General features: G+C 47.3%; 1 protein-coding gene across 4 annotated transcripts in view; it reads left to right on the plus strand.

Annotated features, from left to right (window-relative positions):
- ATG4B (autophagy related 4B cysteine peptidase) overlaps positions 1-16,938 on the plus strand; it is a 146,666-nt gene that overhangs the window by 57,930 nt on the left and 71,798 nt on the right. For all 4 annotated transcript variants that reach the window (XR_013624436.1, XR_013624438.1, XM_068127757.2 and 1 more), the window contains exon 10: positions 1-7. This exon is cut by the window's left edge and continues 163 nt beyond it. Coding sequence is in view for 2 of the 4 variants with exons in the window: in XM_068127757.2 (XP_067983858.2) it covers positions 1-7 (7 nt within the window). In the remaining 2 variants the exon portion in view is untranslated. The remainder of the gene's footprint in view (positions 8-16,938) is intronic.

The following is a 16,938-nucleotide window of genomic DNA, read 5'->3' on the forward strand; positions in this document are numbered from 1 at the left end:
CGCTCTGGTAAGGGCTATTAATGTAACCCATGTGCAGACACCAGCCAAAGTACCTGTCACTTTTATGATGGATTTAATCAAAAGACCACATGTTGTACTTCACAATCATTCTGCTCAATTCACTATGTAATTTCCCCGAGGTCATCTTCCATCTGCGTGGAAGTCGGCTAGCATCACCTTCATCAACCATCATTTATCCTTATATATGGCCAGGTCTTGAAGCCTGGTGTTGGCTTAGCGGTTAGGGTGCCGGCTTGGGATCCTAGGATCCTGGGTTCGAATCCCGGTCGATCGCTGAATGAATGCCAGGGGGGTTGACTCAGCCTGTCATCCTTCCGAGGTCGGCAAATTGAGTACCAGCTTGCTGGGATGAATGATCATGGTGTGTACCCCGGTTTAGAATAGGTACACCGTATCCCTGCGCATCGTAAGAGTGTGACCAAGGGTTGGCGTCAAGAAGGGCATCCGGCCATAAAAACATTGCCTCAAACAGGGAACCATGATTGTCATGGGGCCCGCAAGGCTAACCCCCGCTCTAGCGGGGAAAATGGCCTTAAAACGATCATTCATTCATTCATTCATGGCACAAGCAAAAATCACTTCCACTTTGCTGCGAAGCTCAGGATTGTTTGCTTTGGTTTGAATCTCCACTTAAAATGAGTGAAATTAAACATTTTTAAAATCTAGAATTATTCTCACTCAGATTTCAACATCACTGTAATGCATATTATCAAACTTTTTGTATAAGAAGAAGATTTGGAATACCGGATACCACCGGGTGGCGCTATATGATACACGTTTACATAGAAAGAATTGGGGTCTTCCCTCCACCTTGAAACTCCTCCCTGTTGTGTGAAGCTTACAGTCACGTGAAAAAGTAAGTACACCCCATGTAAAGTTTTGACTTTTTCAACATATTTCAACATACAGCTATTTGATCTTCATTTCAACAATATTGATAGATAAAGGTGAAATAATATAACAAATATCATGAAACATTTACATTTTGTAGTCCAATGTATCTATCTATAATTCCAGTAATCTCTGTGTGTGTGTGTGTGTGTGTGTGTGTGTGTGTGTGTGTATGTGTGTATGTCTGTGTGTTTGTCTGTGACCGCTGTTTCTCGACAACCACGGGTCCGATATACTTGAAACTTGCCAGGTATATTGCTGGGGACCCGAGGATGTGCCTTTTCAAGGTTTCATATTAATCGGACAAGTAGTTACCGAGCTATGTCCAAAAAACGATTCAACCAATCAGAGAGCAGCGAGTTATCACGTGTGCCGAACGTGGCGAACAGACTCTGCCTCGGACGGCACATTTGAGAGCGTATTCATTTATTTCACGTTGGCAAACTATGTTGCCGCTATGTTGGCGTTAAACTATGTTTTAAAACTAATTAAAACTAATTTGCGATTCTTTCGCTTTCCTGCGCGTTTGTGCACGCTATGGCGATTTCTTTACCAAACTCCGCAAGCCGTTCGCTTTGGACCAAACCATTTCATGTAAATAGAGGGGGGGGATTGTCACCGTACTCGCAAGCCGTTCGCTTTGGACCAAACCATTTCATGTAAATAGAGGGGGGGGGGGGTATAATTTTAGATATAGATATAGTACGGGCATGCCCTAGTAATTTAAATAAACATAAATGCAAATTTTGCATGTGGAAAAAGTAAGTACACCCCGACATTTATCACTACTTCAAATACCTAAAATTAGAATCAGGTGCACCAGCTCAGGTGCAAATGATTAGAACATCGTTAGAGAGGATCTTGAAGGAACCTGTCTTATTTACACCTCAGACATTTAGTTTGGTTTGCTCTTTGTTATTGAAGTGTGCGGCGTCACCATGCCTAGATCAAAAGAGCTCTCTGAGGCCTTCAGACAGAAGGTTATAGATGCCTACGAGTCTGGGAAGGGATTTAAAAAGATCTCCAAACAATTTGAAATCAATCATTCGACTGTCCAGAAGATCATCTACAAGTGGAGAAGATTCCAAACAACTGCAAACTTGTTCAGGCCAGGCCGCCCCAGCAAGTTCAGCCCGAGAGCAGACGGCAAGATGCTGAAAGAAATCTCTAAGAACCCCAGAATGTCATCACGGGACCGACAGGTAGCTCTTGCCACTGTTGATGTCAAAGTGCACGAGTCTGCCATTAGAAAGAGGCTGCACAAATTTGATCTACATGGGAGGTGTGCCAGGAGGAAACCTTTGCTGTCCAGAAAAAACATCAGGGCAAGACTAAAGTTTTCCAATGAACACCGAGGCAAAGACCAGCACTTCTGGAACAATGTGCTCTGGACAGATGAGTCAAAAGTAGAGCTATTTGGCCACATTACCAGAAGACATGTTTGGCGAAAACCAAAGGCAGCATTTGACCACAAGAACCTGATACCAACTGTAAAGCATGGTGGTGGAAATATTATGGTTTGGGGCAGCTTTGCTGCATCAGGGCCTGGGCAGCTCACCATCATAAAATCCACAATGAATTCTTCATTGTACCAGAGGGTGCTTGCGGATAATGTGAGGCCATCTGTCGGAAAGTTGAAGCTCAACCGAAGGTGGACCTTGCAACATGACAATGACCCGAAACATACCAGTAAATCCACCAAGGAATCGCTGAAAAGAAAGAAATGGAGGGTTCTGGAATGGCCAAGTCAAAGCCCGGATCTAAATCCCATCGAGATGTTGTGGGGGGATTTGAAACAAGCTGTGCATGCAAGAAACCCCTCATACATCGCACAGCTGAAAGAATTCTGCATGGAGGAGTGGGCAAAAATTTCTCCCAGTCGATGTCAGAGACTGGTAGACAGTTATAAGAAACACCTACTTGAGGTTGTTTCTGCCAAAGGGGGAAATACCACCTATTAGAGCTAAGGGTGTACTTACTTTTTCCACATGCGAAATTTGCATTTATGTTTATTTAAATTATACAATGGTCTACAAAATGTAAATGTTTCATGATATTTGTTATATTATATCACCTTTATCTGTCAATATTGTTGAAATGAAGATCAAATAGCTGTATGTTGAAATATGTTGAAAAAGTCAAAACTTTACATGGGGTGTACTTACTTTTTCACGTGACTGTACATGATCTGATATGCATTTCAGTCGAAGAGAGAAAGTAAAAGCAACAGAATGCTCTCTGCAGCTGGAGTAGCAGCAGAGTTTGCAAAGATAACATCCATATTCAGAGTAGAAATGCGTAGACCCAAAAGATGCATTTGAATATTTTTCTGATGTGAAAAATCAAGTACTGTACGAGTTAAAATATTTGATAATATAATACTGGTACTGACTATCACTGACATTTTATTTTTGAACACCATACCTAATATGTCAGTTTGTTTATTTGAGAAACGATGTTCTTACTCCTTGTTTATAAACCCTATTTCGGAAAATTATATTCGGAAATATATTCGGAAAACTGACTTTGACCAATTCTAAGTAAAATTTATTCTTCCTGTAAAAAAAATGTGAACTTGTGGGAGCTATGCTCACACGATAAAGCCGGACAAAATGGACGACACCAGGAACGAAGTTTCACTGAGCTATTTATTTTAGCTCAACTCGAAAGAACTGAAAAGCACTGAATCAGCCCATCGAACGGGCGGCAATTTATAAGTAAAGCTCAACACACAAAAGCCACGCCTCTCAGGCGGGGCGTGGTATGCAAATAGATAAGCCAAGTGTTCACCCGGGAAAGGCATGTCTGGACATGCCCGGGCAAGTCCGGACAAGCGACCGCTCGCCGGTTGCGTCATCGGCCGGTGCAAGTTGATTGTGTCATGCTTCCGGTAACCGCTACATGTGCCCCCCCCAGAATTAACATGCACCGGGAGAGTCAGTTTGAGGGGGTCTTGATGACCCGGCCGAAACGACCCCTGGCGATTCGTGTGGGGGTGGTCGGTGGCGTGGCGGTGGATGGTCGGGCGGGGGGCTTGGTTGACGGGGGATGGCCCTGTCGTGGAGGAAGGGCCAACCGTGGAGGTTGGTCGAGGTCCAAATGGGCCGGCTTGAGGCGGTCCACGGAGATGCGGTCCGGTTTGCCGTCGATGTCGATGATGAACGACTTGTCGTCCCTCTTCAGGACCCGGAAAGGTCCATCGTACAGTGGCCGGAGCGGTCCCTGGTGTGCGTTGTGCCGGATAAAAACGTACACCGCAGTGCGAAGTGCTGGGGGGACATGGGGTTGGGGGCAGCTGTGGTGGGACGTGGGCACGGGGGCAAATCTCCTGGCGGCCTCCTGGAGGACCGAGCGTTGGCGAGCCGCGGACCAGGGGCCGGTGGCGTCAGGGATGAATTCGCCCGGCACGCGCAGTGGCTGGCCGTAGACCAGCTCGGCGGTGGAAGTCTGGAGGTCCTCTTTAGGGGCCGTTCAGAGGCCCAATAGGACCCACGGGAGCCTGTCGGCCCAACCGTCATCCTGGAGGCTAGCCCTGAGAGTGGCCTTCATCGAGCGGTGGAACCGCTCGCACAAGCCATTGGCTTGGGGGTGGTAGGCCGTGGTGCGGTGTAGCTTGACCCCCAAGGCCTGGGCGACCGCGCCCCAAAGCTCGGAGGTGAATTGCGGGCCTCTGTCGGAGGAGATGTCCGAGGGCACGCCGAAATGGGCAATCCAAGTGCCAATGAAGGCCTGCACCACGTCGGCGGATGTTGTTGATGCCAGCGGGACGGCCTCCGGCCACCTCGTGGTCCTGTCCACCATCGTGAGGAGGTGGGTGAAGCCCCGCGAGGAGGGAAGGGGTCCCACCAGGTCCACATTGACGTGGTCGAAGCGCCACGCGGGCACGTCGAATGGTGCCAACGGGGCCTGGGTGTGCCGGTGGACCTTGGCAGGCGACACAGGCATTGGCCCAGTCGCGGACGTCCTTACGGAGCCTGTGCCAGACGAACTTTGCTGCCACGACCTTCTGCGACGCCTTCCGGCCCGGGTGGGAAAGGCCGTGGAGGGCGTCAAAAATGTGCCGCTGCCATCCGGTGGGCACGATGGGACGAGGTTGGCCCAGGGAAACGTCGCACAGGGGAACTGTACCTGTGTCCTCAAAGGGGACGTCGGCCAACTGCAGGCCTGTGTCCGCTGTCCGGAGGGCTTGCACCGTGGGGTCAGAGGTCTGGTCGGCCGCCATGCGGGCGAAGTCCACACCCAGGTGGACGGCGTTCGCGCCGGACCGGGAAAGGCAATCGGCCACAGCGTTGTCCTTGCCCGCGACGTGCCGGATGTCCGTCGTAAATTCGGACACGGCGGAGAGGTGGCGCTGCTGGCGGGCCGACCACGGCTCTGCAACCTTGGCCATGGCGAAGACCAGGGGTTTGTGGTCCACCAACGCCGTGAACGGGCGGCCCTCTAAAAGATGGCGGAAGTGGTGAACGGCCAGGTAAAGGCCGAGGAGCTCGCGGTCGAAAGCGCTATACTTGCGCTCGTTAGGGCGAAGCTGCCGGCTGAAGAAGGCCAGCGGTTGCCAAGCCCCGTTCACCCACTGTTCATGCACGGTGCCCACCGCATAGTCAGAAGCGTCCGTGGTGAGGGCGATGGGAGCGCCGGGTGCGCCAGCATGGTCACGTTGGCGAGGGCCAGCTTAGTGCCCGTCGACGCCGCGTCCATCTCTGTGGTCCAGGCAACGTCGTGCTTGGCCGGCTTGCCACGGAGGGATTCGTACAGGGGGCGCATGAGTTGGGCGGCGCGAGGCACGAACCGGTGGTGGAAATTTACCATCCCCAAAAATTCCTGTAGGGCCTTGATGGAGCGGGGGCGCGGGAAACTTGTGACTGCCTCCACCTTGGTAGGCAGCGGGACGGCCCCGCGCGTCGTGATGCGGTGCCACAGAAAGTCGACGGCCGTTCCGCCAAACTGGCATTTCGCCGGGTTGATGATGAGGCCGTGCTGGCCGAGGCGCTCAAAAAGCGTGCGCAGGTGGATGAGGTGCTCCGCCCGGGAAGTGCTGGCAACGAGAATGTCATCCAAGTATACGAAAAGGAAGGTGAGGTTGCGCAGCACGCTGTTCATCAGCCGATGGAAGGCCTGGGCCGCGTTCTTAAGGCCGAACGGCATGCGAAGGAACTCGAAGAGGCCAAAAGGTGTAAATACCGCCGTCTTCGGCACGTCGGCCGGCCGGACGGGTACCTGGTGGTAGCCCCGAATGAGGTCGACTTTGTAAAAGATCACCCGCCCCGCCAAACGGGCGGAAAAGTCCTGTATGTGTGGTATCGGGTACCGGTCGGGGGTGGTGGCGTCGTTGAGGCGACTAAAATCGCCGCATGGTTGCCATCCGCCACCCGGTTTGGACACGATGTGCAGGGGCGAGGCCTACGCGCTATTCGAGCGCCGCACAATTCCCAATCGCTCCAGCGCGTCAAAATCCGCCTTTGCCATGGCGAGTTTGGCCGGGTCGAGGCGGCGAGCCCTGGCGTAGACCGGTGGACCTGTGGTCGGGATGTGGTGTTCGACGCCGTGCTTGACGGCGACGGCCGAAAACGTCGGCTGCGTGAGGGCGGGAAACTCGGCGAGTAGGCGGGTGAAATCGTCCACGGCCGGGAGCACGCAGGCTAGCTTGGTCGGAGCGGAGCCGCTCAATGAGCAAGCGAGCGAGCTGAAGGTCTCCGCGTTGATGAGCTGACGCCATTTGACATCGACCAAAAGCCCATGCGCACAAAGAAAATCTGCACCCAGCAAGGCCATGGGCACGTTCGCCGTGATGAAGTCCCACCTGAAGCGCTGGCCCCCGAAGCAGAATGCGACGCTGCGCGAACCGAAGGTGCGGGTGGAGGAGCCGTTTGCGGCGACCAATAGGCGGGGCCGCACAGCGCAGCCTGTTTGTCCTGCACCGAGGCGGGTGTCACGCTCAGCTGAGCGCCGGTGTCACACAAAAAACGCCGCCCGGACGCTGTGTCTGTGATAAACAGAAGGCTGCCTGAATGGCCGACGCTCATGGCAGGCAGCGAGCGCCGGCCTGGTCGTTTCCCGACCTGCCGAAAGTGCACGGTGGGCAGCACTTTATGGCCTTCTGCCCGAACCTGGCGTGGTAATAGCACATGGTCCGCTCTGGTGGAGGCTCCGGCGGTCGCGTCGGGTTCGGTCGAAGGGGTGTTGCGGCGGCCGCTGCCGCCAGTGGCGCTGACTCGGCCGGTGGTGGCGCCGGTCGTGGCGCGGGCGTTGCCTCGGTCAGCCCAGGGTTCCAGGCGGCCGCTCCGACGTGTCGCCTGGCCGAGAAAAATGTATCGGCCTCCTTTGCCAGGGCGCGAGGGTCCGTGATGGGCGAGTTAGCCAAAGCTAACCGTACCTACCCGGGTAGTTGCCGGAGGAACAGCTCGTGGAAGAGGAAGTCCGGGCTGTGGTCACCGAGAAGGGCAAGCATGTGGTCCATGCATTCGGATGGACGGGCCTCGCCCAGCTCCGGGAGGTTGAGTAGTTGTCGCGCGCGCTCGGTCTTCGTGAGTCCAAACGCACCGAAGAGTAGGCCTTTGAGCGCGCCGTATTTGTCGGCGTTCGGTGGGTTCTGTAGGAAGCTCAGGACCCGGGCGGCAGTGGAGGCGTTGAGCGCGGAGACCACATGGTGGTAGCGCGTCGTGTCCTCTGTAATGTTCCGCAGGGCGAAAAGAGAATCTGCCTGGGCGAACCAGACGGCCGTGTGTGACTCCCAGAAGCCAGGGAGCTTCAAAGCTACAGATGACTGCATCGCCGTGTTCTCAAAGAGGTTTCACCAATTGTGGGAGCTATGCTCGCACGATAAAGCCGGACAAAATGGACGACACCAGGAACGAAGTTTCACTGAGCTATTTATTTTAGCTCAACTCGAAAGAACTCAAAAGCACTGAATCAGCCCATCGAACGGGCGGCAATTTATAAGTAAAGCTCAACACACAAAAGCCACGCCTCTCAGGTGGGGCGTGGTATGCAAATAGATAAGCCAAGTGTTCACCCGGGAAAGGCATGTCTGGACATGCCCGGGCAAGTCCGGATAAGCGACCGCTCGCCGGTTTCGTCATCGGCCGGTGCAAGTTGATTGTGTCATGCTTCCGGTAACCGCTACAAACTAAACATTGATCTTCTAAAAGCCACCCTGTGCACAGATATGTCTGATATACATTGTCAGCTGTGAGATCTTATATAGACAGGTGTGTGCCTTTCCAAATCATGTCCAATCAATTGAATTTACCACAGGTGGACTCCAATCAAGGTGTAGAAACATCTCAAAGATGATCAAGAGAAATGGGAGGCACCTGAGCTAAATTTCAAGTGTCATACCAAAGGGTCTGAATACTTATGTCAATGTGATATTTCAGTTTTTTATTTTTAATAAATTTGCAAAACTTTCTAAAATCCTGTTTTCTCTTTGTCATTATGGGGTATTGAGTGTAGATTGATGAGGAAAAAAATGAATTTAATCGATTTCAGCATAAAGCTGCAACATAACAAAATGTGAAACAAGTAAAGATACATTCAAAGTACACCGCCCCCATGCCAAATAATAAAATATCCGACAGCAGCACATACATAGAGAGTGCATTGGGAGGGAGAAGTGTACAACAATTGATTGATTAATTGCATAATTAAAATCAATAAAAGATTATCATAAAATATTTTCTTAATCAATTGGCTAATAGCATAACTAAACCACTAGTGCTTCATCCGAAGATGTATCTTTTAGAAATTTAATTAAATTAGTCATTAATAAAAAATCATATAATTAATTGATTAATCAAGAAATAATTAATCGATGAAATGATTAATCAATAAATCAAAAATGTCATTTGTAGCTACATCACCTGGTCACTGTCATGTCCAAATATTATCTTCCTCGCTCAAAAGGTGCCTGAGATATTGCCCAGATGAGAAAGAAAATAAATAAATGATTAATAATGAAAATAAATAAATAATAATCATAAAAAAATTAAATAGTTAATCAATTGGCTCATGGAATACATAAACCACCACCATTTCATCGGAATGTGTAACTTAAAAATTTTTTTTTTAATTAAGTCAATCATCGAATAATTAAATAATTAATAGATCAATTAATTAATAAGTCAAAAATACCCTTTACAGCCAAATCACTTGGTCATTGTCATGTCCAAATATCAGCTTCCTAGCTCAAAAGGTGCCTGAGATATTGCCCAGATGAGAAATAAAATAAATAAATAATTAATAATGAAGATAAATAAATAATAATCATGAAAAATTAAGTAATTCATCAATTTCGCTAATATAACACATAAACCACCACCATTTCATCAGAATATGTAACTTCAAAAAAAAAGAAAAAGTCATTAATCGAATAATTAAATAATTGATTGATTAATTATTTAATCAATAAATCAAAAATATCCTTTGCAGCCAAATCACTTGGTCATTGGCATGTCCAAATATCAGCTTCCTCACTCAAAAGGTGCCTGAGATCATGGCCAGAAGAGAAAGGAAATGTATAAGTACTTAAGTAATCGCTAATAATTAAATAACTCATCAATTAATTGATTAATCAAAAAACAAAAAATATTTTTTGACAAAGTACTTGCTGACTATTGTGCCGAAATTTCAGCTTCCTAGCTCAAAGGATGGCTGAGATATCGCCCGGACAACCAAGAAAGCAAGAAAATAAGAAAACAACCAGAGTGAAAACTGAGTACTCCCTTTCAGCGTGCGTCATTGCCGAGCCCTCTTCGGTGCCCGGCAATGAGGTTACGCAGCGCCTGGAGATGGCATCGGAAAGGTGCGGTGTACCTAAAGTGAAGGGGTCTGAATACATTCTGAATACACTGTAGTATAGAGAAATATTTCACCTTCAAAACTGCATCGAGTGAACTGGATGATGTGCAGTGGATTTGGGGTTTTCTCTCTCTGATATTCTTTCCACTCGATTATTTTCCACTAGCAAAGGTTCCTGGCGCCGCCCCTACCCCTCCCTCATCCCATCCCTCCCACCTCACCCCATCCCTCTGGACTCCCACCCCTTCCCATCGCTCTTCCTACCCACCCACCCCACCTCTGTACACTGTACAGACTCCCACCCCTTCCTCCCCCTCTCACCCACCCCCCCCCCCCCCCTATCTCTGGACTCCCACCGCACCCCTTTCTCCTCTCATCCATTCCCCTCCCTCCTCCCACTCCACCTCTTCCCCTCCCTACAGACTTCCACCCCTTCCACCTTTTCCTCCCAACCCACCCTCTCTCTCTCTCTCTCGACTCTCTCCCAGCACCCCTGCCTCCTCCTACCCCACCCTTTCCTATGGACTCCCACCCACCCAAACCCCTCCCTCCTCCCATCTCCTCTCACCTCACTCCCTCTCTCTCTCCATCCTCCTACCCCACCACTTCACCTCCCCTCTCTCCAGACTCGCACCCCACCCTTTCCTTCTCCCACCCATTCCCCTGCCTCCTCCCACCTCTTCCTGCCACACCCTTTCCCCTCCCCCCTCCTTCAATGTTAATACAAAGATATTTTACCCCATTTTAAACTATAAAGCATCTGAAAATGCAAAGCCTGTCCACGTCTGCTTTGTATTCAGACTTCTACTTCCGTATGCTAAACATGACAAAGGTAGCTAAAAAAAAAAATACAAAATGAATTGACGATTTTAGACGACCTTAACCTTTTGACCTGAAAAGCAATAGGATGCATTGACTCAACATGCAAACCCTGCTCAAATTTCAAGTCAATCAGATGGAAATTGACGGTTTTATGCAACCTTGACCGATGACCTTTTGATCTAAAAAAAACAATCGGCTTGTAGCTTTTGATTGGTGAACCAATTCAGTGACCCAATATGCAAATTCGTAAAATTTCAGGTTAATCAAATGAAAATTGATGCTCTTATATGATTCTGATCTTTGACATTTCGACCGAATTATTAATTTTTCTTCTCCATATTCTCATAATAAAGCTTTGCTGAAAATTTGATGACAAAATTCAAATCGTAAATTAAAATTTGAGGTCAATTGGATGAAAATTGATGATTTTAGGTGATTTTCAGGTGGGGTCAGGTCGAAAATGGGCAAAATCAGGCGGGGCTGGGTCGGGCCAGATAATATAGGCTGGGGAGCGGGAGGGAGAGGCAAGGATGTGGATGATGGCGATGGAGTGTTAACGTGGTGTAAAACTGGTGGTGCCGTGTGGCATGCCAGGGCCTTCGTGGTGTCACTGTGCCTTCATCTTGTATTCCCCTCTCCTTGCTCCAAACCCAGGGTAGCTTGTCCTGGACCCAAAAGGACCCGCCATAGCTTGTTCGGGCAGGCGAACCTTCGAGCAAGCATTACTCGTAATGAGGTGTCTCTGGAGAACACACAACGGCCAGCTGATGTGGAGGCATCCCTGACGTGCACAAAACGGCCACGAATCAAGCCGTGTTCTGGGCTTTGTGTGGCTTTCAAGCGAGCACAGCACATGCAAGCTTCTCCCAGATGCATATAGCCTTTCCCCATTGGTGCACATCCAGCAAGGGGTGGTTCCCGCGATGCAGCTGGTGGAAAGTCCCATCGTCCTGAGGAAGTTTTCAATGAAGTGACGAGAGCAAGCCATCGACGCTCCCCTCACACCCCAATGTTCCTCTGTACTTTACAACTCAGTGTTCAGCTTCCTGGATAATACATAGCATGTTCGAAAAGTGGTCAGGCCCGCTGTGCAGTACTTGACGTGCTTGAAAGTTCCGGCCTTCATGCTCCTTGCATTTGGCATATTTGAAGAGGCGTTCTGGATGCATGTGGAGGTGCAAGAAGATTAAATGGCCGATCCAGGGTATTCCTACAAATATGATTAATTGTTACTGATATGGGACTCACTCACTGGCATGGCTTTGGATGGAGGTTGGGGGTTGATGATGAAAGCATGAAGAGTCGGATGAATTGATGGATTGAAAGTGACAATGAATCGATCGCGGGGTTGAACGGAGGCATTGAAAGTGAGGGAAGAAACCGATTGGCGGTTGAAGGAATGGATTGAAAGTGAGGGAATAAACCCGATTGTGAGGTTGAACGGAGGAATTGAAAGTGAAGGAATAAACTAATGTAGGGATTGAAAGTGAGGGAATACACCGATTGGGGGTTGAAGGAATGGATTGAAAGTAAAGGAGAGGTTGTTGATGAATTGAGACTTGGTGAAGCGGTCCGAGAATGGATTGAGAGAACGAACCGAATGGGGATTGAAAGAAAGAGATAGTTGGAAATGGGGATACATCACTCCGGGAATACATAAACTATACTAACAACAACGCATGTCCCCATTTCCGAACCCTTAAACAATTGGTGAAGTTATACAAACTAAGAAATAACTACCTTGGGATTCCTAAGGTGTACATGGATGTGCTCCTCCCTCCCCTCTGGGTGTACATTTTCCTAAACCACAACAAGGTCTTGCAGGGGGGAGTGACATGGGCATATTTCTGACGTTTTAAATTTCACGGGTTTCATCAAGTTTCTTCATATATGTTTTGACCAGGAATGCTTACAATGGTCTCCCCTAAGTGTTGTAGCGTTCCAGGCCCAATGCCCTTAAATGCCCTTAAATGTTGGACAGTGACACATGGGCAAGCCTTGCTTTCCTTGTAATATGCTTAGTATTTCTAACAATAGTGACCAGTGACTTTAAAAAGATTGCACTTTTGTCATGAATCCTACACAGGAGGAAGCCTATACTCTAACGTGCACTCTAATTTCTAGCGTATGTGAGTAGACTATGCACAAACTCTAACCTTGCCATGTTGTACCATGGTAGCATTCTCTTCGTGGGCGTGGCAAAAATGAAAGCTAAAATTACATTGTTCACTGGGAAGCTTGTTATGTTTCTCATTCGTCCAATGTCTGGGAAGAAAAAGGACCAATTTTGAGCAGACCTCAAGCTGGGCCTTTTATGATCTGAGCACACCTCAAACTGTGCTTTCCATGAAGAAACCTCACCAGCATGGCTGATTATGCACATTCATAATTAACTGGTTGGGGTTTTCTTTTCTTTTAATTATTCTCGGGAAGTTTTCCACTGGTTATACATTCGAGGCTTGCCTGGCATCCGGATAATTAAATACCATCCTTCGGCTTCAACGAACTGAATACGATTATATTAACCCCTGGAGTATTGAACCATTTTGGTCGCCTACTTTTAATTTTCAATAACCCCTCACAATATCTTGTAAATTGAAAGATTATAATTGTTTTTGTACCTACAGCATACAGATGCTGTCTTGATTGATTGTGCAAAAAATTCGGACCCACAGCAATGGGTATACCTTTAGGGATTTGTAACTCCAGGTGGGGTCTGTAACTGTAACTATCGGGGATTCCTCTTGTTACGGATTCGTCACTTCCGTTGTTGTGGTTTTCACCCACTTGACATATTTCTGATATTATGTACTATTATTATCTTCAAAAGGTTTAGTATTCACGAACAGTTATCAAAAGTTAAAAAGGTTAACTTTAAATGATACAGGAAACCGAACTGGAAGACGGCGAGGGGAAGAGGAAGAGGTGGCGAGAAAAGTCGGACAAGACTCGTGATGTCGAGCTCCGTAGCGAGCGTTGTCTAACGAAGGTCGCGAGGGAATTTTGAGTTCCTTGAAAGGACATCCTGCGATAGGTATTATTGCTGGGATTGAGAAATCTGCGTAGTCAGGTTTAGGCTGAGATTCCGACGAATCCTTGCCTGGTCGCATCGACTCAAGTAAGAGCCGTCGGCCATTTTGAACCTCGTGCTTCGTTCACCGACAAAGGTTTTGCTACGCGTCAGCTCTTCTCAATATCCTATCGTCTGTCGGGGATGTGTGTGCACGACCGCGTCGTCTCCAATTACGTTGCGGTTTGCTGATTGAGCTGTGAACGTGCTCCTCTGGAGGGCGCCTTTATACAGTTTTGGCTGTGTGACTGCCATTGCCATCTGTACGGGATTCGGGTCTCGACTGGACAGCGGGAATCGGGTTTCGACTGGACATCGGTCTAGCGATCGCTGGAGCGAAACAACTTTGCCTTGGAGAAGGTTATAGAGACATTGAGGAGTGTCCTTTTTCACTCACGTGGAGCGCAGTGAGTTATCTGACTTTAGTTGATGGTACCATCCTAAGATATATAGAGTGCACTCTGGATTGCTATTGGTTGTACCGTTATTCTTGTGTGTGATTTTTAATGCAACATTTGTTCGTTTAAAATCATTGGTGTGGTTTCACTATTGATTTCTAACACAGAATAACATATTTTTCTGCCGTGGCTCCTCTCGAGATTCGGAGGTACACCGTGACCAGGGGGTCGGGGAGGAACACGTAACACTCTTCACAGTGGTCTACCCCCTCCTATCCCCACCCCCAATATGAATCCTGGTAGCGCAGTAATGGTCATAGCACTGACCGATCCCCATGGACCGGCTCACTCCTTTTTATCTCTCTCTGCCTCTTTGTCTGCCTCTCTCATGGCTCGAGGTTCACAAAGGTAGGGGTATACAACCTTAGATGTGGGGGATCTCTGGTTTGCTCCTGGGAGATTGGTTGTCTCCGTACCATGGGCCTGTTCGGGAGATCTCTCTGGGGTTATACAACGACAACAACTTTACGTCTCGATATTCATTGTTTGTTTTTATTTTGTTTCATTTTGCTATTGTTATCTTAGAGCTGGGTGGATAGCTAAGAGGTATGCACACTAGCTTCTCAGCCATCCACATTGGGTTGGAATCTCAACCCAGCTCTATAAACTGTCATCCTGATGTTTCGCAGCCAGGCCAGGGTGAGCCATCAGTGTATGCAACGCCAATTGGATAGACTTTAAACTTTACTGGGAACCTCTGTGTATGTCTTATTCGTCCAATGTCTGAAAAGGAAAAGTCACATTGAGAGCAGACCTCAATAAACTAGCTGAAACCCGTGAAAGAGGCAGCAACTGCTTCCCTCTCTTCAAGTCAGGCCTTCACAAAATCACAAACTGGTCAAACACTTGGAAATGTCGTTTAATCCTGAGAAAACACACACACACACACTCACACACTCACACACTCTCTCGCTCTCTCTCTGAAAGGAACGCACCACAAACCCTCCCATCTACTTCCTCAACAATCCTCTTGAAGAAGTTCATTCATTCAAACTCCTGGGTCTCCCTCTCAGCCATAATCTTTCCTGGGAAAGCCACATTTCAAAGATGGCCACCAAAGCCAGTTGCCGACAGGGCATCTTCTGTCATGCACAGTCCTAAGTTGGCACTCCTGAACTCCTATCCACCTACAAGGCCTTCCTCCGCAGCTTCATTGCACCCCTGCCTTACACCTTGCTCAGCTTGATGCCGTGGAAACCACGGCTTTCAAGATCGTTGGAATCTCTTGCGATGAAGCTGAATCGATGGGCCTATAACTTTGCAATTGATGACAGATCGGTGGTCTCTCTGTCTTCTTCCACCTCTTTTATGGTGTTGCACCCTCTGCAATCTCCGTGCTTTGTACCCACCTGGTATCTACAGGATGCATATGGTCCGCCAGAAACCCCTTCCTAGTGAAACTCCCAAAGTCCTGGATCACTGCTCACCTCAACTCATTTGTTCCCCTTTTTTTTCCTACCTGTGGAACCAACTTCCACATTCTCTTCAATCACGTTTCCCTCCAGATCTTCAAGAGAGCTATTCGCTACCATCCCAGATCATCCCCCACCCAAAACCATAATCTTTTATACACTCATTAAACCACCCATCCATCCCTCTACTCCCCCTCTCTTCCATTCCCCCAAATTTTGCTTCTTTATCCATATTGTCCGCCCCTTGTGGTCTTCCCTACCTCTCATTGTTACCCACATCCCTTGCTTTTTCATCTCTTTCCATTTTATCTCTAGGCACCACTGTTGGCATTTCCAACCTATTCTGCTGTTGTACACCGCACCTTTCCTATGCCATCTCCAGGCATTGCAAATCGTCATTGCTGGGCACCGAAGGGGGCTCAGCAGTGACGCATGCTGAAAGGGAGTACTCAGTTTTCACTTTGGTTGTTTGTTTTCTTGCTTTCTTGTTGTACACCGCTCCTTTCCTATGCCATCGCCAGGCATTGCAAATCGTCATTGCTGGGCACCGAAGGGGGCTCAGCAGTGACGCATGCTGAAAGAGAGTACTCAGTTTTCACTCTGGTTGTTTGTTTTTTCTTGCTTTCTTTCTTTCTTGTTTGTTTGTTTGTTTGTTTGTTTGTCCGGGCGATATCTCAGCCATCCTTTGAGCTAGGAAGCTGAAATTTCGGCACAATAGTGAGCAAGTCCTTTGTCAAAAACGGTATTTTTTGTTTTTTGATTAATCAATTAATTGATGAGTTATTTAATTATTAGCGATTAATTAAGTACTTATTTAATTAATTAAATTTCATTTCTCTTCTGACCATTAACTCAGGCACCTTTTGAGTTAGGAAGCTGATATTTGGACATGCCAATGACCAGGTGATTTGGCTGCAAAGGCTATTTTTGATTTATTAATTAATGAATTAATAAATTAATCGATTAATTATTTAATTATTTGATTAATGACAAAAAAAATTTTTTTTTTTTAGTTACAGATTCTGATGAAATGGTGGTGGTTTATGTGTTCTCTGACCGAATTGATTAATAATTTAATTTTTTTATGATTATTATTTATTTATTTTCATTATTAATCATTTATTTATCTTCTTTCTCATTTGGCCAATATCTCAGGCACCTTTTGAGCTGGGAAGCTAATATTTGGACATGACAGTGACCAAGTGATGTGGCTATCAAGGATATTTTTGATTAATTGATTAATCATTTCATCGATTCATTATTTATTGATTAATCGATGAATTACTTATTGATTAATCAATTAATTATTTAATTTTTTATTAATGACTTATTTGATTAAATTTCTAAAAGATACATCTTCGGATGAAGCACAAGTGGTTTTGTTATGGTATTAGCCAATTGATTAAGAAAATATTTTGTGATAAATCTTTTATTGATTTTAATTATACAATTAATCAATCAATTAGAT

Source organism: Myxine glutinosa, chromosome 1, assembly GCF_964187855.1.
Source record: "Myxine glutinosa chromosome 1, kmMyxGlut1.1, whole genome shotgun sequence".
NCBI lineage: Eukaryota > Metazoa > Chordata > Myxini > Myxiniformes > Myxinidae > Myxine > Myxine glutinosa.